Genomic DNA, 23948 nt, shown 5'->3' on the forward strand with positions numbered 1-23948 from the left:
TTAGGTAATGGTTAACTGACTAGTCAAGTAGTCGATGGAATTTCTATTGATTATTCGACTAGTCGATAGGCACTTCTGCATTCCTCCTTTGAAATGTACAAGAGCCCGCACTGGGGCTCTTGTACATTTCAAAGGAGGAATGCGGAACTCTGTGTGCATCTGACTCCAGGCTGCATGCGGGTGCCAGCTTTGAAATGTACAAGAGTCCCCAGCAGGGGCTCTTGTACATTTCAAAGCAGCAGTGCAGCAGGGAGTCATGAGTCAGTGGAAGACTCAGAGTCCCCCACTGACCCTGGGCTCCCTGCTGCGCACAGCTCCCTCTTCCCCCCACCCTTTGCTGCCTCTATCTGATAGGGGCAGCAAGGTGTGTGTGGGGGGCAGGGGAAATCAACTAGTCGACTGATTATCTGATAAGCATTTGCTTATCAGCTAGTCCTTAACATCCCTACTCCTGTTGAGTTTATAAGAACATATGAACGGCCATACTGTGTCAGACCAAAGATCCATCTAGCCTAGCAGATGCCCCAGAGGGAGGTAACACAACAGGTAATCCTCACGTGATCCCTCTCCTGTCACCCATTTCCAGACAAACAGAGGCTAGGGACACCATTCCTACCCATCCTGGCTAATAGCCATTGATAGACCTAATCTCCGTGAATCTATCTAGCTCTTTTTTGAACCCTGTTAAAGTCCTAGCCTTCACCACATTCTCTGGCAAGTAGTTCCATAGGTTGACTCGTGACTGTGAGGAGTACCGGAGTTGACAGGGGCACCATCAGCATTTAATTTAGCGGGTCCTTTTATTAGACCCACTAAATTGAATGCCATAAGAATGGCTGCTGCAGCATTGATCTCCTTTGCAGTGAAGGCAAAACAAGTGTAGAACACAAATACCAGGCAAAACCAAAAATGAGCTTAATATGATTGTAAAATTAAATATTTGGAGGCTAAATTTAAACAAACTGATGCATCAGCTATATGGATTTTAAGGGGTGGGAATTCCACCAAGTCTGTGCCAGATGGGCAGAAGCATAACATTGTGAAACAGCAAACAGAAAGCAGAGGCTCAAGGCATGCTAAGGTGAAACACTGAATGTAAGTTTCAAGAGGCCTAAATGTGACTCAGATTCATACTGACTCCAGTTGGAGCTACGGGGACTTGGCACTTCTGAAAACCAAGCCCTGCAAGGACTCTTGAAAGTTAAAAGACAGACTCTGAGCTTAGTTCTCAGATGTGGTCTCCTGACTAGCGAAGCTACGTCAAAGTTACAAGGACAGTAGCACCATGGAGTAACAAGGTACATCATCCGCTGTGACACAGCATGAGACATGCTGCTTACTACAGAATTACCAAAATGATATTATGATGTATGAACAAAATCCTGGCCCTAGTCAAGCTGGCATGAGAGTTGCCATTTGTTTTAGCTGCAGTAAGATCTGGCCCCAATTAGATCTGAAACCGTGGCCAGCTTTCCAGCTGGGAGTGCAGCATTCATTTCCAGACGCGCATGTGATCCCTGAAAATGGTAACCGCTCCACTCGGCATGTCCAGGCTAGTTCACTTCCTGCTCGGGGAGTATTTCTTCAAAACTAAAGGGATGTTTTGGTCAGAGACAGACACGGGTGGTGGGTAACTGCGCCCTTGGAAGGAGGCTGACCCTTGGCCTCTCTCTCTTTCTCTTCCTGAGGCCCCACCCCTTCTGTCTTCCCTTCCTACACTGCCCAAGCCCAGAGCACTCGCACACTCACACAAACACTCAGGGAGGTGACCCCCCCTCCAGCAGCCCCAGGCAAACGGTGTTGGCACAGCACCCCCCAGCCCCAGTGCTGGGCGGGCAGGCAGGCAAGTGGTGAGGCTGGGGCACTGGGTGGGCAGTGCAGTCCTAGCACAGATAGGATGGGCAGCATGGCACAGCCCTCACCTGGTAGGTCTTGGGTGCACTGTAGCCCCAGCCTGCCTACTCCAGCCTCATGGAACAGCAAACAGGAAGAAGCCTGAAGTTAGTGCATGTGCAGGGTCATGTTTGGGAAGGCAGATTACCACTGTGTGGGGCTCTGGGCCAGGGCAAGCGGTGGGCCCCTCCTCATCCTTTCCACCTACAGGCCTCTTGGTGCCCCAGCCAATTTCTCCAGAGTCTCCAGCATGGTCCACCACTGGCTTCAATACTGTATCAGAGTTCAGCAGCCTGACAGGCAAACTCTTAACGCATCTGCTGTATTTTCAAAGCATTCATTCAGTTTTAGGAAAAAATACTTCCCCAAACTCCATACTCCTTTGAAGTTCCCCAACAGTGCATGGAAGAGAGAGGAGCCTCGCTGGGGATTCAAACACTCAGAAGATTCAAAAGAACATTTTGAAAAGGAGAGAGGAGGGATGATGGGATGGCGTGCTGCCTTCCCAGAGTCAAGACGGAAGAGCTCACTCAAAGACTGGACAGGGTTCTGAACCTGACAGGCAGGGATCCACTGTGATGGCTCATATCTGCACGAATAACAATGTGTCACCGGATCACTCACCCCTAAGACATGGTGTCAGGTAACACTGAAGCGTGCTGAGCAAGAAGAACGTCCCACATGGTCTTCCCTGAGATCCTTCCCTGTTGGGCAGGAAGTAAGACAGAAGATTCTGGAAGTGATCTGCTGGCTAGACAAGTGGTGTAAGGTTTGGGTTTGGGGGAACACTGGAGGAGGCGGTATAGTTTGGATGGCTTCTATCTCAGTAGAAGAGGAACCAATCTCCTCAGAACAGGGAAATAATCCCAACTATACATACATATGATGGGGACTACTTTAGCTACAACTACTCAAGAGGGAGATCTTGGAGTCATTGTGGATAGTTCTCTGAAAACAACCACTCAGTGTACAGCAGCAGTCAAGAAAGCAAAAAGAATGTTAGGAATCATTAAAAAAGGGATAGAGAATAAGACAGAGAACATCTTATTGCCCCTATATAAAACCATGGTACGCCCTCATCTAGAATACTGCGTACAGATGTGGTTGCTTCATCTCAAAAAAGATACATTGGCATTGGAAAAGGTTCAGAAAAAGGTAACAAAAATGATGAGAGGTTTGGAATGGGTCCCATATGAAGAGAGATTTAAAAGATGGACTTTTCAGTGTAGAAAAGAGGAGACTCAGGGTATGTCTACACTACAGCGCTAATTCGAACTAACTTAGTTTGAATTAGTTAATTCGAACTAAGCTAATTCGAACTAACGGATCCAGACTAAAAAACTAGTTCGAATTAGCATTTTGCTAATTCGAACTAGCATGTCCACATTAAGTGGACCCTGAACCGGGGTTAAGGATGGCCGGAAGCAGTGCCGGCAGGGCATCAGATGAGGACTTAGAGCGTGGAGCTGCTGTCTCAGGCTAGCTGAGGGCTGTGCTTAAAGGGACCTGACCCCCACCCCGGACAAACAGTTCTCAGGGGTGCCCCGCTTGCAAAGCAGTCCTGGCTTGGAGTGCCCCGAGTGCCTACATTGGGCACATCACAGCACTCAGCCATCAGACCGGCTGCACTTGCCGCAGGCTGCCATCTGGGGAGAGAGGGCAATTGGGGGGCTGCAGGAGAGGTTCCACCCCCAGAAGCCCGCAGAGCCAGCCCAGTCCTCCCCATCGGGGGCTCGTACCCCATTCCTCCCTCACCTCCTTCCACTTACCCTTCCCTAGCCCCCCTTCCTGATGTACAAAATAAAGAAAATGTGTGGTCAAAAATAGAATCTCTCTTTATTGAACAAAACTTGGGGAGACTGGGAAAAGGAGGTGGAAGAGGGGAAGAGAGAGGCTGGGAGAGGGGAGGGCGACTACAATGATCAGAGGTTTGGAAGAGGTCCCATATGAAGAGAGGCTAAAGAGACTGGGACTTTTCAGTTTAGAAAAGAGGAGACTGAGGGGGGATAGGATAGAGGTCTATAAAAGCATGAGTGGGGTGGAAAGGGTGCATCAAGAAAACTTCTTCATTAGTTCCCATAATAGAAGGACTAGAGGACACTAAAGGAAAGGAATGGGTAGCAGGCTTCAAACTAGTAACAGAAAGCTGTTCTTCACAAAGCAAAGAGTCAACCTGTGGAACTCCTTGCTGCAGGAGGCTGTGAAGGCTAGAACTAGAACAGAGTTTAAAGAGAATCATAGACTCATAGAATAATACGACTGGAAGGGACCTCAAGAGGTCATCGAGTCCAGCCCCCCGCCCTCAAGGCAGGACCAAGCTCCACCTACACCATCCCTGACAGATGTCTATCTAACCTGTTCTTAAATATCTCCAGAGAGGGAGATTCCACCACCTCCCTTGGCAATTTATTCCAATATTTGACCACCCTGACAGTTAGGAATTTTTTCCTAATGTCCAATCTAAACCTCCCCTGCTGCACTTTAAGCCCATTACTCCTTGTCCTGTCCTCAGAAACCAAGAGGAACAAATTTTCTCCTTCCTTCTTGTGACACCCTTTTAGATATTTGAAAACCGCTATCATGTCCCCCCTTAATCTTCTTTTTTCCAAACTAAACAAGCCCAGTTCATGAAGCCTGGCTTCATAGGTCATGTTCTCTAGACCTTTAATCATTCTTGTCGCTCTTCTCTGTACCCTTTCCAATTTCTCCACATCTTTCTTGAAATGTGGCGCCCAGAACTGGACACAGTACTCCAGCTGAGGCCTAACTAGTGCAGAGTAGAGCGGCAGAATGACTTCACGAGTTTTGCTTACAACACACCTGTTGATACAACCTAGAATCATATTTGCTTTTTTTGCAACAGCATCACACTGTTGACTCATATTCAACTTGTGGTCCACTATGACCCCTAGATCCCTTTCCGCCATGGACAGTCGCTTCCCATCTTGTATGTATGGAACTGATTGTTCCTTCCTAAGTGGAGCACTTTGCATTTCTCTTTATTAAACCTCATCATGTTTACCTCTGACCATTTCTCTAACTTGCTAAGGTCATTTTGAATTATGTCCCTATCCTCCAAAGAAGTCGCAACCCCACCCAGTTTGGTATCATCTGCAAACTTAATAAGCGTACTCTCTATCCCAATATCTACATCATTGATGAAGATATTGAACAGTACAGGTCCCAAAACAGACCCTTGAGGAACTCCACTTGTTATCCCTTTCCAGCAGGATTTAGAACCGTTAACAACAACTCTCTGACTACGGTTATCCAGCCAATTATGCACCCACCTTATCGTGGCCCTATCTAAGTTATATTTGCCTAGTTTATCAATAAGAATATCATGCGAGACCGTATCAAATGCCTTACTAAAGTCTAGGTATATGATATCCACCGCTTCTCCCTTATCCACAAGGCTCGTTATCCTATCAAAGAAAGCTATCAGATTAGTTTGGCATGACTTGTTCTTCACAAACCCATGCTGGCTATTCCCTATCACTTTATTACCTTCCAAGTGTTTGCATATGATTTCCTTAATTACCTGCTCCATTATCTTCCCTGGGACAGACGTTAACTGACCGGTCTATAGTTTCCTGGGTTGTTCTTATTCCCCAGAAGTGAGATCAAGTCATGGAGGTTGGGTCCATGGAGTGGTATTAGCCAGGGGGTAGGAGTGGTGTCTCTGCCCAAAGTTTGTGGAAGGCTGGAGAGGGATGGCACGAAACAAATGGCTTGGTCACTGTCTTCGGTACATCCCCTCCAGGGTCCCTAGGGTTGGCCGCTGTCAGCAGACAGGCTACTGGGCTAGATGGACCTTTGGTCTGACCCAGTACGGCCATTGTAAGCTCAGGGCTCAGGGTTGGGGGTCTCAGTGGACCACCTTGATTTTCATGCACACCTGTTCCTGGGTGGCCAGGCTGGCAGCTCTCCTGCCCTAGACGGCCACTTTCCTGTGCCTAGTGCGGAGGTCGTGGATGAGGTCCACGATGTCCACACTAGACCAGGCGGGTGCCCGCCTCTTGCGGTCCCGGGCAATTTCCCGGGAGCCGCCAGCCTGGTCCCGGGAAGAGGGGGAGGGCTGGGGGGCATCGGGTGGCTGGCTCGAGCCGTGCCAGGTGCAGGGTCTGCTGGCTGGGTGCTGGCAGGCTTGCACCTGGCACGGGCACCGTAGCCAGCCCGTGCCCCTTTAAGGGGTCCGGGGCCGGGAGGGGGGCAGTAGAGTTTCCCTGGTGTTGGCCAGAGTGGCCACCAGGGAAAGCTGGGGAGGGCTAGCCTCCCACTAGTTCGAATTAAGGGGCTACACACCCCTTAATTCGAACTAGTAAGTTCGAACTAGGCTTAGTCCTCGTGGAATGAGGTTTACCTAGTTCGAACTAAGCGCTCCGCTAGTTCGAATTAAGTTCGAACCAGCGGAGCGCTAGTGTAGCGCCTATCAAAGTTAATTCAAACTAACGTCCGTTAGTTCGAATTAACTTTGTAGTGTAGACATACCCTAAGAGAGGATATGTTAGAGGTCTATAAATCATGACTGGTGTGGAAAAAGTGAATGAGGAAAAGTTATTTACTTGCTCCCATAACATAGGAACTAGGGGTCACCAAATGAAATTAATAGGCAGCAGGTTTAAAACAAAAACAAAAAAAAGGAAGGTTTTCTTTACACAGTGCACAGTCAACCTGTGGAACTCCTTGTCAAAGGATGTTGTGAAGACTAGGACTTTAACAGGGTTCAAAGAAGAGCTAGATAGATTGATGGAGGTTAGGTCCATCAATAGCTATTAACTAGGATGGGTAGGAATGGTGTCCCTAGCCTCTGTTAGAGGTTGGGAATGGGTGACAGGAGCAGGATTGCTTAAAGATGCCCTGTTCTATTCACTCCCTCTGGGGCTTCTGGCATTGGCCACAGCCGGAAGACAGGATACTGAGCTAGAAGGACCCTTGGTCTGACCCAGTATGGGTGATATTTACCAGCATGCTTACCAGTTAATCAGTGGCCTGGCCGTGCTGGAGCAGCTGCCTACCCGACACAAGCAGGGGCTAGCTCCAGGATAGCCAGGAAGATCGTGCTGCATATGGGCTGGGGGCACTCTTTGGGAGGGGTGCTCCAGCCCAGTCGGAGCAGCCCCTGCCTGTGGTGGGTTCAGCTGGGCTGCAGCAGGCCCTCCCTCTCCCCCCCCCCCCCCCCCCCCCCCGACTTCAGCACAATTGCATTTAACTCTGCGGTGTCCAACCAATTCTGAAGCAGTAGCCACTGTAGTGGCTACTGCTACAGTGAACTAGCCACTCTCAACCGGCCAAATAGCCACATTGCCACACTCAACCGGCCAAATAGCTGCACATGGCTAGTACCTAGCATGCTGGACACCATGTGCTTAATCAATTAAATGTAACGTTCAACCAGTTAACCAATTACACGGGATTTTACCAATAGTTGTAGTGGATTCTCCATCACTGGTAATTTGTAAATCAAGATGGGATGTCTTTTTCTAAAAGCTCTGTTTTAGGGATTATTTGGGGAAGTCCTATGACCTGTGTTACAGAGGAAGTCAGACTAGATGATCACAGTGGTCTCTTCTGGTTTTGGAATCTATGACTCAATGAGGCGTTATTGTCCTCCCAGCAGATTGCTGACTGGTAAGCACCTTTCCCACAGTGCGGTCCTCCCTGGGTTTTGTTTGTAAGGGTATGTCTACACTGCAAAGTTAATCTGAATAACAGCCGTTATTTCAAATTAACTTTAATAGCATCTATTCATGCAAACCTCTATTTCGAAATTAATTCGAAATAGCAGAGCGCTTAATTCGAATTTGGTAAACCTCATTCTACGAGGAGTAACGCCAAATTCAAAATAGCTATTTCGAATTAAGTGCTGTGTAGACTCTTAATTCGAAATAGGGGGCCTCTAGCCCTTCCCAGGGAGCCCTGGTGGCCACTCTGGGCACAACCAGGGAAACTTACTCTCCTCTCCCCCAGCCCCGGGGCCATTAAAGGGGTAGACCCTAGCAACAGTGCCTGTGCCAGCTCCAAGCTTGCCAGCCCATAGCCAGCAGTGGCCACCAGGGCCCCTGACCCAGTGGCCCCAAAACATGAGCCAGCAAGCCACTGGCAGCCAGCCCTCCACCGCTCCCCAGGAGCAGTCTGACAGCTCCTAGGAGCCTGACAGGGGCTGGAGAAGGTGGGCACCTTTCTGGTCCAGGGTGGAGATCATGGACCTTATTCACATTTTGGGGGGGGGGGTGTCCCCAAAGTCCATGATCTCTGCACTAGATGGAGGAATGCGGCCGTCTATGGCAGGATAGCTGCTGGCCTGGCCACCAAAGGCCACACGTAAACCCAAGAGCAGGTTTGCATGAAAATCAGGTTGGTCCGGCGAGGCCCCCAACCCTGAGACCTGAACTTCCCCACCCCCTTCTTCCCCTTGCTTCCCCCTTCCAGCTCCCTCCTCCCAGGTTTCCCCCTCCCCTCTTCCACCCTCTCTTTTCCCCTCATCCACCTCCTTTTCCCAGTCTCCACAGAGGTCCATCCTCCCTCCCCCAGTTTTGTTCAATAAACCCAGTTTCTATTTTTGAACATACGTGTCTTTTATTTGACATCAGGAAGGGGGGCTAGGGAGGGGTAAGTGGAAGGATGTGAGGGAGGAATGGGGCATGAGCCCCCAGTGGGGAGGACTGGGCAGGCTTTGAGGGCTCCTCAGGGTGGATGCTCTCCCACGGGGCGTCCTGGATCCTGACAGCCCCCCGATGGACACCCCGGATGGCAGCCTGCAGCAAGTGCAGCTGGGCTGATGGAAACGACCCCATGAGACGCATCGGAGTGCCCAGGGGCAGCTCTGGCTCCATGTGGCCGAGTGCTGTGGTGTCGAGTGCGGGCACTCAGGGCACTCCAAGACAGGACTGCTTTGCTGTCCCTCATCGAGGTAGACAAGCAAGCGGGGAACCCTGAGATCTGTCTGTCCGGGGTGGGGATAGGGTCCTTTTAAGCATGGAGCTCAGTTAGCCTCAGGCAGCAGCCCCACACACTAAGTTCTAACCTGATGCCCTGCCGGCACTGGTTCTGGCCAGCCTTAACTTCGGTTTAGGGTCCACTCAGTGTGGACGCACTATTTCAAAATAGCAAAATGCTATTTCAAAATAGTTTTTGTGTAGAGATGCGTTATTTCGAATTAGTTTAATTTGAATTAACTATTTCGAATTAAGTTAACTCAATTAACACTGTAGTGTAGACATACCCTAAGATAACTCTAGTCTGACCTAACAATTTTTCAGAGGCCCTTTTTGAGCTAGGATCGGGCCTGAAGGAACTGTGCAGTTTCTTAACACCCAAGGGGCCAAAAAGTTTCTGCTCCTCACTTTCAGGGATCATGGGCCAGGATCATGCCAGCAACAACTGGATTTCAACAGAGTGATAGCTCACGCAAATCCAAACTTTGGGTGGATGTGGCCTTTGGAATATTAGTTGGGCCAAGCAAGTCTTTCATGAAAATAAAATAAGAACTAGAGATGTAAAGGTTAACCCATTAACCAGTTACCCAGTGAGCATCATCCTTATGGCATGCTTACTGGGGTAAACCAGTTAACTGCTGGCCCAGCCTGGCTGGAGAAGTCTCCACCTGTGGTGTGATGTGGTAGGCCCAGCCCGAGCAGTCCCCAGCTGCACAGGAGCAGACCCCCATCCGCAGGATACTCGTTAACCAGTTAAACATAATGTTTAGCCAGTTAACTTTTTAAACCTGAAGTTCATGCCTTATAAGAACTAGCTGAGCCTGTACTGTGGGAGCTTTGCAAGTACAGAGTATTTCTTGCTTTTGTGCTTCTTAGAGTGGAACTCCACTACATTTCTCAGAATCAGCTGCATGGGAATATCACACATGTGCACCTCTGCACATGCACATGTGCACAAAGGCAAACTTCATGTGATTATCATTTATAAAGCCTTAGTTTTCATCTCTTTTTGTTTTCCTCCCTTTTCATTAATTCAGTTTTTCCTTCTTTTTATTCTAGAATCCTGGTTTTCCCCTCTTCCCCCTTCATCTTTTTCAGCCTAATCTCTCCCTCATTGTGTTCTTTCCTTTCCCATGCTCTTGTCAAAGAAAACCACCTTCCTTCCCATGTCAATTTTGTTTCTCTCAGGGTCCTTTCCCAGCTCTTATCTTTCCCTTATCCTCTTTTCCAAACTATCCCCCAATCTCTCTTTTCTTTTCTCTGTTTCTTCAAATTTTTGCTCCATCTATTAATCAAACATTCTTTGAGGACTGTCTCCCATAGGAGCACACATGCATTCACTCATTCACAGCTTCCCCATCCAGGCATTCATTCACTCATTCAGTATTGTACTCCCATGTGTTCAAAAATCACAAGTCAGCCTCCCCTCTCCAAATGATGCAACTAGTTTATCATGAGTTATTTAAAAATAAATTTTGGTTCCTTTTTATTTGCATTCTGTTTGTTGAACCTTCAGTGTTCATGTTTTCAAGCTTTTCTCCATATCCAGGAAGTCTAGAAACTTCTTTTTTAAATGAAAGCTGAGATGTACCCAACATTCACATGACTCCAGGAGACAGGGATTAATTATAAAATGTCAAATACAGTGAGATGTGTAGTAAAACCATGAGAGATAGCAACACTGCACGTGTCCATTTGACTATAGCTCCAAACATACGTAACAATAACCTGTAGCTCCCCTATGCGCTATTCCTCCCCCAAATCTCATGCCCATAACTCATTAACTGCCTACCCATCACACAGAATCAGGCTTGCCCAACCTTTCTCTATTTCTACAGACCCTCTCCCCTGGGTCCTCAGATTTTTGCCTCTCTCGTTCCCTACCCAGTAGATCTGTCAGGTCCTCGGACTTTGAGTCCCTCCTTTATGGAACACCCATAAAAGCATTTTAGATTCTTTTTTTTTTGCCTCTCCCATTTCCTCCTACCCATTCTGGCTGAGTTAAGAACAAGAGCCCAGTGAGCAAAAGAAAAGGACACAGGGAACAGTTTTATGGTTGGGCAAGGGAAGAGCTAGAAAGACCAGCAGGATTTGGGAAGGGAAAAGAAACAGACTTGTGATAATAGAAGCATCAAGCTGTCTACCACCCTTGGCCCACTGCCTGGATTGCAATGAGAGCAAAGAATCCCCTACCCATCCACCCAAAGGAGGACGTGAGTGTGGGTCTGCCAGAGCATACAAGCCTTGTTCTCTCTCTCTGTCTCTCTCCCCTTCCCCTTCACATCTGTGCCTGCCAGCCCAACCTGCAATACTCTGAAAGATCTTTTGAGAAGCCTACAAAAATGCAGCCATACCTCCAACTAATTGACCAGCAAAGAGAGATGCAGAAAAACACAGGAGAGTTATGGTTCAATTTGGTGGGTGGCTCAGAAGAGCTCATCTGTACCATATAAATCAAACACAAGGAATTTGCCTGCATTTTATTATAGCAGTAAATTTTACAATAAATAATGTTTACATGCATAGCCTCCCTTGCCTTGGCCTCATGTCTCTCTCTCCTTTTCCTGTATTTTTGTTTCTTTTTCAGCATTCTGACTCCCCTCCCTTGCCTGTCTTTCAGGATGTTTCTCTTTAATTTCTCCTTCTCCCTGTTTCCGTATTGTTTCCCCCAAAGATTCCACCTTTTCTAGTCTTTTCTCTCTCTCTCTCTCTCCTCCATCTTCTTTCACATTAGCCTAATTTCCCCTGAACTTATTCTTGTTTCCTTCAATTTGCTCCCCTTTCTTTCTCTACTGCCTCTCCACACCACCGCTCTACTTCTGCCATGTAATCGTCTGGAGACACCAATGAGCTCATGCGACCAAACTCTTTGCACGTACCTAACTCTGTCCCCACCACATTCCCGTGCACTCGCACATTATCTTCACCACAGACACAGTATGTCTGACGGGGGGTCTTCTGGGCACCCTTCTGTTGGAGCTTCAAGTGCTCACATTTTCTGGGACTCCTTTCTGCTGGAGCTCTAAGCAGTTTTCCCTAGAAGGTGAGCGGCCACTCAGGAGAGATTCAGATGCTGCCCAGTTGATTACCAGAGTGCTCACAGCCAGCAGCAGGTTTTTCTTAGTGGTGCACATTCACACATGTCTTGGTGCATATACCAACATTTATTCCACTTGTGGAAAGAAAAAAAATAGAGAGAACACTGGTTCTGAGGCCTTCCTCCAGTCTCTTGCTGAGAGTCTCAGCCTCCCTTCATCTCTTACTGAAGTTCTCACTTCCCTTTTCTAGGATTCTTTCTATGTCACATGATGGGGCTGGGAAATACACTTTGAGAGATCCCCATACACATTGCTTGGAGCTGTGGTGACCAACCAGTTCTGAAGCAGTAGCCTCTATAGTGGCTCCTGCTATGGCAAACTAACCACACTCAACCAGCCAAATAGCCACATTGATCAAGCCAACTAGTCACATGTGGCTAGCGGCTGGCGTGTTGGACACCACGGGCTTGGAGGAAGGAGGATCTGATTATACATGTGGGTTCAGGGGCTTTGGCTGCACTGAAAATAAAAAAATGCCAACTTACTTACAGAAGGACAACTAGGGGGCAGCCTATGCCTCAGGTAGAGACCAAGCCCTGCTAGAAGCTAGGGGTATGAGCCAAGTATTGACCATGTGGTGCATTAACACCAACTGCTTAGAGCCCACCATGCCACTAATTGGTCACAAGCTCAGTAAAAGATTACACAGTGGAGAAGGCTTAAGTGTCACAATCTAATTGTTGCTGTGCTTGGCTGGCAGTTACTCTCTGAGCTTGTAATTTCACAAAACTCAACATCCTTCTCCCACCTCCTGCCCCCTTTCTGAGGCCCCATCCATCCTCCCGCCCTTTGTTTCACTCCATTCCCCCCTCCCTCTGTTACTCGCTTTAATGGGTAGCGGGTTTAAAACTAATAAAAGAAAGTTCTTCTTCACACAGTGTATAGTCAACCTGTGGAACTCCTTGCCAGAGGGGGCTGTGAAGGCTATGACTATAACAGAGTTTAAAGAGAAGCTAGATAATTTCATGGAGGTTAGGTCCATAAATGCTATTAGCCAGGGGATAAAATGGTGTCCTTGGCCTCTGTTTGTCAGAGGCTGGAGAAGGATGGCAGGAGACAAATCGCTTGATCATTGTCATCGGTCCACCCTCTCTGGGGCACCTGGTGGTGGCCACTGTCGGCAGACAGGATACTGGGCTAGATGGACCTTTGGTCTGACCCAGTACAGCCGTTCTTATGTTCTCCTCACCCTCCCTTGCTCAATTTTACCTGGCTGGGACAGCGGGGGAAGGGGAAAGAGTGGGTGAGGGCTCTAGCTGGGGGAGTGGGCTCTGGGTGGGGCCACAAATGATGGGTTCAGGGCACAGGCAGGGAGCTCAATGCTGGGGCAGAGGGTTGGAGTGTGGTTTTTGGGGTGGGGCCAAGGATGAGGGGTTTGGAGTGCAGGAGTGGGCTCCAGGCTGGGGAGGGTATGGAGCCAATAGCTTCAGAGTATGGGAAGTGATTCTGGGCTGAGGTAGTGAACTGGGGGGTGTGGGGTTTGGGATGGGGCAAGAAATACAGGGTTCAGAGTGCAGGAGGGAGGGAGTTTGCGTGAGAGGGGGTTCAAAGTTGGGGCAGGGTCATGGGTTGTGGAGGGGGTGCAGGGAGTGGGATCCAGGTGGCGCTTACCTCAGGGGGCTCCCCAGAAGTGGTGACATATCCCAGATCGAGGCACAATTAAGCAGCTCTGTGCGTGCACACTGTCTCTGCTTGCAGGCACTGCCCCAACAGCTCCCACTGGCTGCGGTTCCTGGCCAATGAGAGCTGCAGAGCTGGGTGGGGGCTGTGCATGGCGTTCATCTGGCTCTCCCTCTGCCCAGGCGCCAAAAGGACATGTTGCCACTTCTGGGAGCCACACAGAGCCAGGCAGAGAACCAGCCAGCTGCACCAACCAGACTTTTAAAAGTCCAGTCAACAGTGCTAACCGGAGCCACTATGGTCCCTTTTCAACTAGACATTCTGACCTGCCAACCCTAATTCCTGCCAAGGGTTATGCCAAGTTATCCTTAATTTCTCAAGGCAGTAACGGAAGATGTGCTATACAATCCAGTTCAGCTGGTGTTCTATGGTGGTCACCCACTCCAAAATTTAGACTACTGCTCTGCTGTGAAGCCAGAACACAGCCTGGTCAGTTATGTGGGTAGAAGGGATTCACTGAGAGCTCAATGCAGAGGGCTGAGTACTGTTATGGTGGAAGCATGTGTGTATGAGATAACAGAAAGCTCAAAAGGCACTGGTAACATGTCCTTGAGAGAAATCTGGAAGAAAACTTTTTGGGTAAAGTACTGGTTGGAAAAAAAGGGTTGGAAAACTGAGCAAAAAGAATGTCTCTTGTTTTATTCCTGTTGGCTACGTCTACATTGTCCCCCATTACAGAATAGGCATGCAAATGTAGCACTTTGGAAGAGGCAAATCCGCGGGGGATTTAAATATCCCCCGCGGCATTTGCATTTTCATGGCCGCCGCTTTTTCCTACTCTGCAAGTAGGAATAAGAGATCCTCCAGAATAGGGCTTTATTCCGGAGTATCGTGCCAGTCTGGACGCTTTTCTCCGGCTTATCTCCAAGCGGCGGCCATGAAAATGCAAATGCCGCAGGGGATATTTAAATCCCCCGTGAATTTGCCTCTTCCAAAGTGGCATGCCTATTCCGTAATAGGCGGCCAGTGTAGACACAGCCCTTGTGTTCAGGGAAACAGGATTGCAATCAAAAGACACCTACCACCAATTTAGTCTCCTAAAGAAAACAGCCCCAAAGACCCTGAATATTGGCTAACTGCGTGGGTCCAAAGGAGCAACTCTCTTGTGCACAGTGGATCCAGTTTCCAAGGAGAGAAGTTGTGATCTGGCATTTCCGTTTAACCAAAAGAATGGTGGCTCTCAAAAACCTCTAGAGGTGGCCAAATGAACTTAAAACAAGAGCTGGAGGCTTCACCAATGCAATGAATGTAGCATCTGGAAGTGTCTGAGAAAAGAATGAGAGAGGACATCTTTGTTGGGAAGACAACTACAAATTGTCTGGGAAAAGTGGGAAGGCCAATTGCAACACTCCCAGTCTGAAAGGGTGAGATGAATCAGTGAGGTGAGGACTACCTGAGTACTGTGGACCAAAAGGTTTTCTATGAAAGACCAGAGACTGGAAAAGTTTTGGTCAACTTTGAATTTTGTTAACAGAGATGAGCTATAGCTTAAGGAGCTGGAAAATCACCTTGTGATGAAAATCAGTCAAAGATCATCACAGAAGTCAGCTGCCTGGATATGGAATTGGGTCAGAGAGCTTGGGTAACAGGACTTTTACAACACTACCCTGTTTGTAACCCATAGGGGCCCAGAGGGAAGAGTTTGAATGGTCTCAGCTCAGCTGAAATGAAAACCCCACTGTCTTCAAAGGAAAATCTCCAACTTCCTGAGAGACTTATTTGGCTCAATGTGACACCATGGCCCACAGGAATAGCTCAGCACACAATCAGAAAGAATTGTTCTAGCGGCCATCTTAAGAGGCCCAGTCCTGAAAGTGGTGCAGAACTGAGTCCCCAGAAGAAAAAGACTGAGTTATCCAGACCCACTACATACTGTCTATGTGTAGAATGACTTTTGTTAGGTGCCCCACTATGGAGGTTTTTGATGCACCTAACAAAAGCGATTCTGCACGTGGACATACAAATTAGAGGGAACACTGGCTCATGGGCCTCCCACTTTTTAAACTGTCATAAGAATGAGCAATGAGGAAAAAGGGGGCAGAGAAGGGGCATCTGTCCTCTGGCTATAGCTTAGAGGGAACTTGGGAGAAAGAGGAGGTGCAAGGGCAGGAGCTCAGGGAGAAGGGGCCGTGTGGGGGCGGGCCCATGGTTCAAGTGCCGGTTGGGCGAGGGTCTCTGCATTTTTAGGTATCTTCTGATTAGGGATGTTAAATATTGGTTTATTGAATAGTTGAATAACCTCATGAGTTCTTATCGGTTACTCAACTATTCTATAATTCCCAGGGGTAGGGCCAGCAGCCAGTGCACTCCGGCGAGGAGTCCCCACTCTTGGGGAGTCCCCTGCCACTCCATGCTGCTGCCTCTGTATTTTGGTCAATGTCAAAAAAGCCAACACACATTTACCTCTAGCAAAGAGTGAAGACGTGTACAGGCTACTGAACAAATATACCAGGAAGGCATAAATGAGCCTTCAGGCATTCCTGGGACCTCATACTAGCGCTGGCTAGGTACTAATACGGCACCACCCTATTGTATGTGGATTATAGAAAACTAAATGTAGCCTCTTTAAAGGAGTCTTGTGGTCCATTACCATGTATAGATGACACTATGGATGAGGTAGCAGGTTCAAATCTGGTTTCTCACATTGGCTCCTCAGTAGATACTGAAAAGTAAAAGTGGATCCAAAGAACAGGGAAAACACTATTTTCCCCACAGCACAAGGGCTGTATTAAAGTGGTGGCTTTTGACATGCATAATGCACCAAACAAAGGGTGTTGCTTCTCTTAGCCTGTTTTTATATCTAGACAATATCCTGCTGCATGCTAAAATCTTAGGAACTGATGAAATGTATCACAGACCATGGGTAAATTAAGGCTGCTCATCAGAAACTGAACCCATAAAAGAGCGTGTTGCTTCAATAAGAGGTAATTTACTTTGATTACACAGGGAATTTCCATGACAAAAAGAAAACTGAGACTATGCAGAACTCCAGACATTCATAGACTTCTTATGGACTCTGCACCTTACAGAAGATCTATTTATGGTTTTACCAATATTGGAAAATCATTCCATAGTTTGGGTGAGAAAAGGAGTTAGTGGTCAGCAGAATATTGAGCAACCCCCCTCTCCACCCCGATCTGTTGTTTGATTCGCGCTGTGCTCACAGAAACAGGACTTCGTGTGCATGCTATGTAAATCAACTGAATTGCACCAAAGAAACACCAATCATAAATTTCTCTGATTGGAAAGAACCTGCAAGTCTCCAAATATTGGGCCAAAATGAGTAATGACAATATCATCACTACTACACTTTTGCTGAGCAGAAACTAGCAGAGTAGTTGTCTTGAATCCCATGACTTGAACTCGAGTCCGACTTAAGTGTACAGATAGTTCGGAATGGCTTGCTAGTTCGAACTATCTAGCCCGTGCCGCGTGTAGCCGCGCGGCACGGGGTTCGAACAAGCCGGCATTTAAAAATGGCGCCGGCCGGCTTATGCAAATGAAGCCCGGGAAATTCAAATCCCGGGCTTCATTTGCAAGTGCGGTATGCCTACATTACCCCGCTAGTTCGAACTAGCGGGGTAGTGTAGACATACCCTCAGAGACTAAGTTTGGGCTCTGGAGACCAGATTGGCTGAAATGGAGGAGCTAAGTTAGACAGTGGAACATAGAAGAGACTTTCTGAGTCAATTAGAGTGGTCTCACTCCCAATCTGACAGGGTCTGAACTTCAGAGGGGTAGCCGATTTAGTTTTTCCATTTACAGACTTTAAAAAGAATGAATAGTCTAGCAGCACCTTAAAGACTAACAAACATGTATATGGCATCATGAGCTATCGTGGATGAAAGTCTCAGGGAAAGAGAAGATCAAAGTGGAGTGGAGGGAAAAGATGCCATAGCTGGGATCATAGACAACTGGTGCCTGCGGGGGGAGAGAGTGCAGGAAGGGGCCATGAGGAGGCACCCCATTTAGCAATTCAGATTTTGGCAGGGGCACAGAAGGGAGGTGTACCACTCACCCAAGTGCTACCACAAGTCACCCATGGTTGGGACCCCCCCTCCAGATGATGTCATGGTATCCTGGCGCACTGAGGATACTTCTCCAGGGGAGGGAATCCCAGTTACTAGGAAGAGACAAGTAATAGCAATGAGGGAGTTAATCATTAGGAACAGATAACTAGGTTCGTGGTGGCTGGGAGAACTGCATGGTGAATTGCCTACCGGGTGCAGGCGTTGCAGATCTTGAGACATCTAGACAGGATTGTGTGCAGTAAAGGGGAGGAGCCAGTGGTCATGATACATGTAGGTAGCAATAACACAGGGAAAGGTAAAAGCTAATTTGGCCTCCAGGATCTAAGTCCAGGACTTCCACGCTAGCATGGTCTGAAATGTTTACAGTTCCATGTGCAGGGCCAGTTAGATAGGCAGAACCGCAGGGTCTCAATGAGTGGTTTAGACCAGTGGTGGGGAACCTAATGCCTGGGGGCTGGATGTAGCCCCCTACCTGCCTGGATCCGGCCCCTGAGGCTCAGGGCTTCATGGGTGGGGTTTTTGGGTTTTTTTGTTTCTCACTTATGAGCAGCCCCTGACTGATTTTTCTGTGGGTCATTGGCCTCCGACCCCAAAAAAGTGCCCCACCCATGGAACAGATGATGGTACAGGGAGAAGGGGTTTAGATTTACTAGGAAACGGGGCACTTTTTGGGATAGGAGCCTATATAGGGAGGATGGGCTCCACCTAAACCAAATGAAACCAGATTGCTAGCACTTGAAATTATACAAGGTTACAGGAGTTTTTAAACTAAGGGGAAAGTGAAAGCTACCGGGATAGAGGAACACACAGTTTGGACAGAGACATCCATTAGGGCAGTGATTTTCAAACTTGTTTTGCATGACCCAGTTGAAGAAAATTGTAAATGCTCGTGATCTAACATAGTTTGACTGGAGCAGGGGTACTCAACATGTGGCCTGAGGGTGAGGTTTGGGTTTACGCAGGGCTTAACACGCAGCCCATGGGTGGGAGCCAAAACAAAAAAGCAGTCAATATAATGGTCTTCTGTTGAGTTGTGTTTAGTAGTTAAATTCCTGGACTGTCATTGCTCATTAAAAGTGCTGTCATATGGGTGGAAATTGGGTAAATACGGCATTTTATTAATATAAGAACTAACTTAAATGGGGCCTGTGTGTTGTGTAGTCTTGCCTTAATCTTTGTTTCAGGCCTGTCATTGTGAAAGAAGCTATTTGCATGTATCTGCAACAATACTTAAGTTGCGGCCCTCAAAATGTGCTGTGGGTATCATTGTGGCCCCGGGGGCTTCCAAAGTTGGGTAGCTCTGGACAGGGCCGGACCGAACCATTCCTGCGCCCCGGACAGACAGTTTAATTGCACGCCGGGTTGGGGGAGTAGTGCAAGTCTCTGTGACCCACAGCAGTGATACAAAGTTTAATGTCACTGTATCAGAAAATAAGATATTGTGGGACCAACTGTTAGGGTCAATAAAGGCCCTGCATTGTCTGTCCTCTCATTATGTAGGTTGACCATGAGTGTGCATCACTCAGGGAGGTGATTTTACTGCACAGCGAACAGGGTGTTCATGTCAGCCAGAAACACAGGCCTTAGATACCATAATGTCTATTTGGTGACACATACAGGTAAATGAAAATATTTATTAACAACATGATGACTTCAGACCGGGATGGGCAATAATTTTCACGGGGGAACATAATGAAATTTGCAACATGGTCACCGGCCAACTCCACTTCTCCCTCCCCCCCCGAAGGGGTGGGGCCTGGGGCAAAAGGGCCTCTCCCTAGAGTTGTCTGGGGCCAGAGGCTCTGAATTAAAAAGACAGAAAAAGACTCCTAGGTCCCAGCCCCACTGCTACCGCATTGCCTGGCAGCTGCCTGGGGTTGCTGCAGCACTTTAAAGGGCTCACGGCTCTGACCCCTGCCAGGGTAGCACCTCAAGTGGAAGCAGCGAGTTATTTAAATGGGATCCAGTTACCTGAGCCACCACCTGGAAATTCGGTGATACAGGCAGCAGGATATAAATAATAAGAGGCCAGATGCTATCCAGAGGCTGGATCAAAGTGTTAGGTGGGCTGGATCTGTCCCCCGGGCTACATCTTGCCCAGCCCTGCTTCAGATCTAATGCAAAGCCCACTGAAGTCAATGGAAAGACACCAGTTGATTTAGAGATGTTAGATCAAACCCACAGACAGAAGTGGGGAAGGTCTCAATCCTGCAATTCACAATGTGAAGTAGGACTGCTGCATGTATGCAGAGCTCCACATATGTCACATTTCCACACTGGTGCTGCAATCCACCCCCACATTTTAAGTTGCAGGATCAGGACCTGTATCAATAACAGAGCATTAACAATTTAGTAACATTTGTAAAGCTTGTCTAGACCTTCAATTTTGCTACAGTCCAGAACTAGTTTGCAGATTAGTGAATAAATTACCAATTTTTGAAAAGATAAAAAGTTAAATTCACCAAAGTATTTCTCAAAAGGGTCCACTTAGCATTCTTTTAAATTAATTAGTAACAGTTTACTTGGAAATTCATTAAACTAACCTTCAACAAAACCAAACTCAGTCCTCAAAGCGTAAATGCTGTAATTTAGGAAGGATACACCATATTATTCATACATTACAAATATTTTGATCCCTGTTTTATGTGTAAATACTCCATATGTTATATTGTGGCATAAACTATATCTGTATGTATATTAACCTGTGGTGTCCAACACAGTAGCCACTAGATACATGTGGCTGTTTGACCAGTTGAGTGTGGCTACTGCTTCAGAACCAGTTGGACACCATGGATATAAATACACACACACTTTATAAGAGAAGAAAGAAGTTTTAGGCCCCTTCCATTTTTGCTTCTCTTCCTGGAGAAGCCAATTATTCTCTTCACTGTGCTCCTGACTAGCTCTCAAGATACACATTTTTTAATGTACAGGCTGATGTTAATATAATCTTGACAGCAGATAAGAATCACATGGAACATATCTCTTGCAAACAGTAAATACTGAAGATTTACCAGGTGTTGCTCAGGACCTTAACTCAAATAAGTTTTGTTTTTCTTCATTTAAATCATTGCTCCGGGGTGGAGCTGTGGATGAGAAGTTCAATATGCAGGGGAAAGAGGACAACTACAGTCCTCTCTCATCACAGCAACTTAGAGACAGCCCCTATCTTTGGTCCCTTGCTGCTCCCCTATAGTCATTCCACAGAATAACTGTACCTCCTCCCATATCCCCTCTTTCCATTTTGTGAGCAACAATCAAATTCCAGGCACATCTCATTGTCCTGGAATAACCAGATTCTTACCTTGCTTTATGTTATGATCAGTGGAAGCTGCATGCCAAATTTGGTGGTCCTAGCTCTTACCATTTAGGATTGTTCTTGGACAGACAGACTCACAGATGGACAGAAAGACAGACACGCATTTCTAAAATATACAGTCACAAGATTTAGCACTGGAAAATACAATAGTGGTTTAAACAGCATGCACATCACAGCATGAATGCCATGTTACAGTTTTGCTAAGAAATAACGGTAATTTGGCTGAAGCCAATTAGAAGGACCTAGATCAGGGCTGGGCAAAATACTGCCCAGGAGCCAGATCCGGCCCGCCAAGCCACCAGATCTGGCCTGTGGACTAGCCTGCTGGCACCCTCAGGCATACAGCTGCCACAGTTTAAAGCACAGTCAATGGGCTCTCTGCTCTGTAGGGAGGGGGAGACTTCATGTAACCTCCCTGCCCCCAGCCCAATCCTCAGCTCCTATTGGCTGGAAACAGCCAGCCAATAGGAACTGAGAGATTGGCCTGGGGGCAGCACAAGCTTCTTCCCCCTCTCAGAGCTGAGAGCCACATGGAGGGAACAGCCTGCAGTTTAAAGTGATATGGGGCTGCAACAGGCAGGGAGCCCAGTCTGCCTTGGGAGTGCTGCAGGGCTGCTGACCACTAGACACTTAGGTAAATGCCTCCCAGCCAGAGCCTACCTCTGGCACCCCAGCCCCTCCCATACCCCAACTCCCTCCCCCAGGTCACCATCCAAACCCCTCTGCCCCCTCCGTCACAACTCCCTCCCAGATCCTGTACCCTCTCCTACACTCCTCCCCCAGGCCAGAATCCTCCCCTGAACCCACACACCCTCCTAGACCCTATATCCCATTTCCCTTCCTCAGGTCACCACCCAAACCCTCTGCAGTCTGCACCCCCTTTTCCCAGAGGTCACAATTCCCTCTCAGACTTTGCACCTCCTCCACGCCAGAGTCTTCTCCTGCAGCCACACTCCCTCCCTGACCCTACACCCTAATCCCCTGACCCAGGTCACAACCCTCTCCTTTTCCCAAACTCCCTCTCAAACCTCACTCCATCTCCTGCACCCCAGTCCCTTAGCCTTTCTACCCTTCTGCACCCAACCTCCATCCTAGACTGTGTATCTCCTCCCAGGGCCGTCCTGAGGCATTCTGGTGCCATGGGCCTGGGAGTGGGCCCGCCCGTGGGGAGCAGGCCTGCCCCCTAGGGAGTGCAGGCCCACCCCGTAGGGCACACGGCACATGCGTGGCCCGGCTATGGCTGCTGGTGCGCCGCATGGGGCCCACACCTGGGGCTCACAGCGCAAGCGCGGCCCAGTCCGGCCCGGCTGTCGCTGCTGGCATGCGCAACAGGCCGTGTAGGGCCCCATGGTCGTGGGGGAAAGGGCGTTGCTGGCCGGTGCCGCAGGGATGCGGGCGGGCTGGCGCTGTGGGAGCTGGATGCACGGCACCTGATGGCAGCTGTAAGGGAAGCCGCGTGCCCCTTACTGCTGTCATCAGGCGCTCCCCATCGGTTGGCACCCTGGGCAGCTGCCCAGCTCGCCCATGCCTCCGTCTGGCCCCCCCATGGAAAAATGTGACTCTTGATCACTTTCCAAAATCTTGGAGTGGCTCCCCATCAAAAATTATTGCCCTTCCCAACCTAGATATATCACAGTGATTCCTCTCTAAAAATACTAGAGATTACACCAAATAGGTAAAAAAACCTCACAGTTTTTTAGTTATAATTCAAGATGACAAGCCATGAGGCAAAGAATGAAACTTGGGAACTTTTCAGCAACTTCTAGATCTGCCTTGGAATAATCAGAAAATCCATCCTGTAGAGTGTCTCTGTTTATTTCCATTTTTAAAAATCCCCTCTTCACCCCTTTGATTTCCCAACTCTGCAGCTGTGTGATTTAGCCCCTCCTTGGATAACTTAACCTGCCTCTTACAACAACTGGTCCAATAAAAGAACGCTTCTCTGAACCAAGGCACAGCAACACCAAAGCAACTCTCTCTAGATACTTGATTCGCAATCCACTTTGACCTGTCAAATCACTGCTTGGTGCGGTCCAGCTGTTGGGAGTGTTTGTTCATCTTGCAGTTCATCGGAACCCTCTGGAATAATACATTTGTAACACGCCACATGACTCCAACTCCACGCCAGGGAAAGAAACCTGGTCTCCCAGACGCTTCCCGGTAAATGAGTAAGATCTCCAGAGTTTCAGACCGAGACACACAGCGGCCAAAAAGGAACAGCCAGCCCCCTTTTCCCCCTGCAGTGCATCTAAACAGCAACCGTGCTCAGAGGAGGAGAACAGACAGGCGAGTGACTTCCCAGCCTTCATTCGCCTGCACACACGTACACCCAGGGGTGAAAGGAACTTAATTTTCTGACAGGTACTGTCTTATGGCAACGGGTCCTTGCCAGCTCTTTAAATAGCTCCCCACAGCTCAGACAGTTCTTGCCAGAGCCCCCGCTTACTGTCACCTCTGCATGCACCCACCCCAGCCCAGCCCCACAGCAGCGCTCCCGGGCTCACCCAGCAAGAGCAGTCGGTGGGTGTGCTTGTACTCCCGCTTCTCGGCTTTCAGCGTCTTGTCGATGCTCTTGCTCCTTTTCTTGTCCGCCTTCTCCTTGGCGACCAGCTCCTGCCGTAGCCGGTGGATCAGCTGCGGGTCCGCGTGCTCCAGCGGTCCGGCGTGCGGGTCCCCATCCCCGCCGTAGGCGATGGCGTGGTGGGCTCCGATTAGCCTGGCTCGCAGGCTGTAGCACATCCCCATGCTGCCGGGCGCGCGCGCTCTGCCCAGGCTGGTGTCTCCCCAGTTAGCAAGCCCCGGGCATGCTCTCCAGCCGGGCGCTTGGGGAGCGTCTGTCGCTACGGCCGCTTACGGTGGCACCGCTTCCCCTGCGCTCACCAGCATGTTTCCCTCCCTCTTTGGGCTTTTTTTCCTCTCTTTCCACACTCAGAAGGGGAAATAAACACGTGATCCAGGCAGGGCTACCGTATTCTCCAGAAAACCCAGG

General features: G+C 48.6%; 1 protein-coding gene across 2 annotated transcripts in view; it reads right to left on the minus strand.

The window, feature by feature from the left end:
* Nucleotides 1–23884, minus strand: part of GNAS (GNAS complex locus) — a 270305-nt gene extending 246421 nt beyond the window's left edge. The window contains exon 1 of one of the 2 annotated variants that reach the window (XM_075901129.1): nt 23464–23884. In XM_075901129.1, coding sequence (XP_075757244.1) covers nt 23464–23704 — 241 coding nt within the window. In that variant the 5' untranslated portion in view covers nt 23705–23884. The remainder of the gene's footprint in view (nt 1–23463) is intronic. The other variant, XM_075901130.1, reaches the window with a different exon arrangement.
* Between the last annotated feature and the right edge of the window lie 64 nt (nt 23885–23948).

This window comes from Pelodiscus sinensis, chromosome 18 (assembly GCF_049634645.1).
Source record: "Pelodiscus sinensis isolate JC-2024 chromosome 18, ASM4963464v1, whole genome shotgun sequence".
NCBI classification, from domain to species: domain Eukaryota; kingdom Metazoa; phylum Chordata; order Testudines; family Trionychidae; genus Pelodiscus; species Pelodiscus sinensis.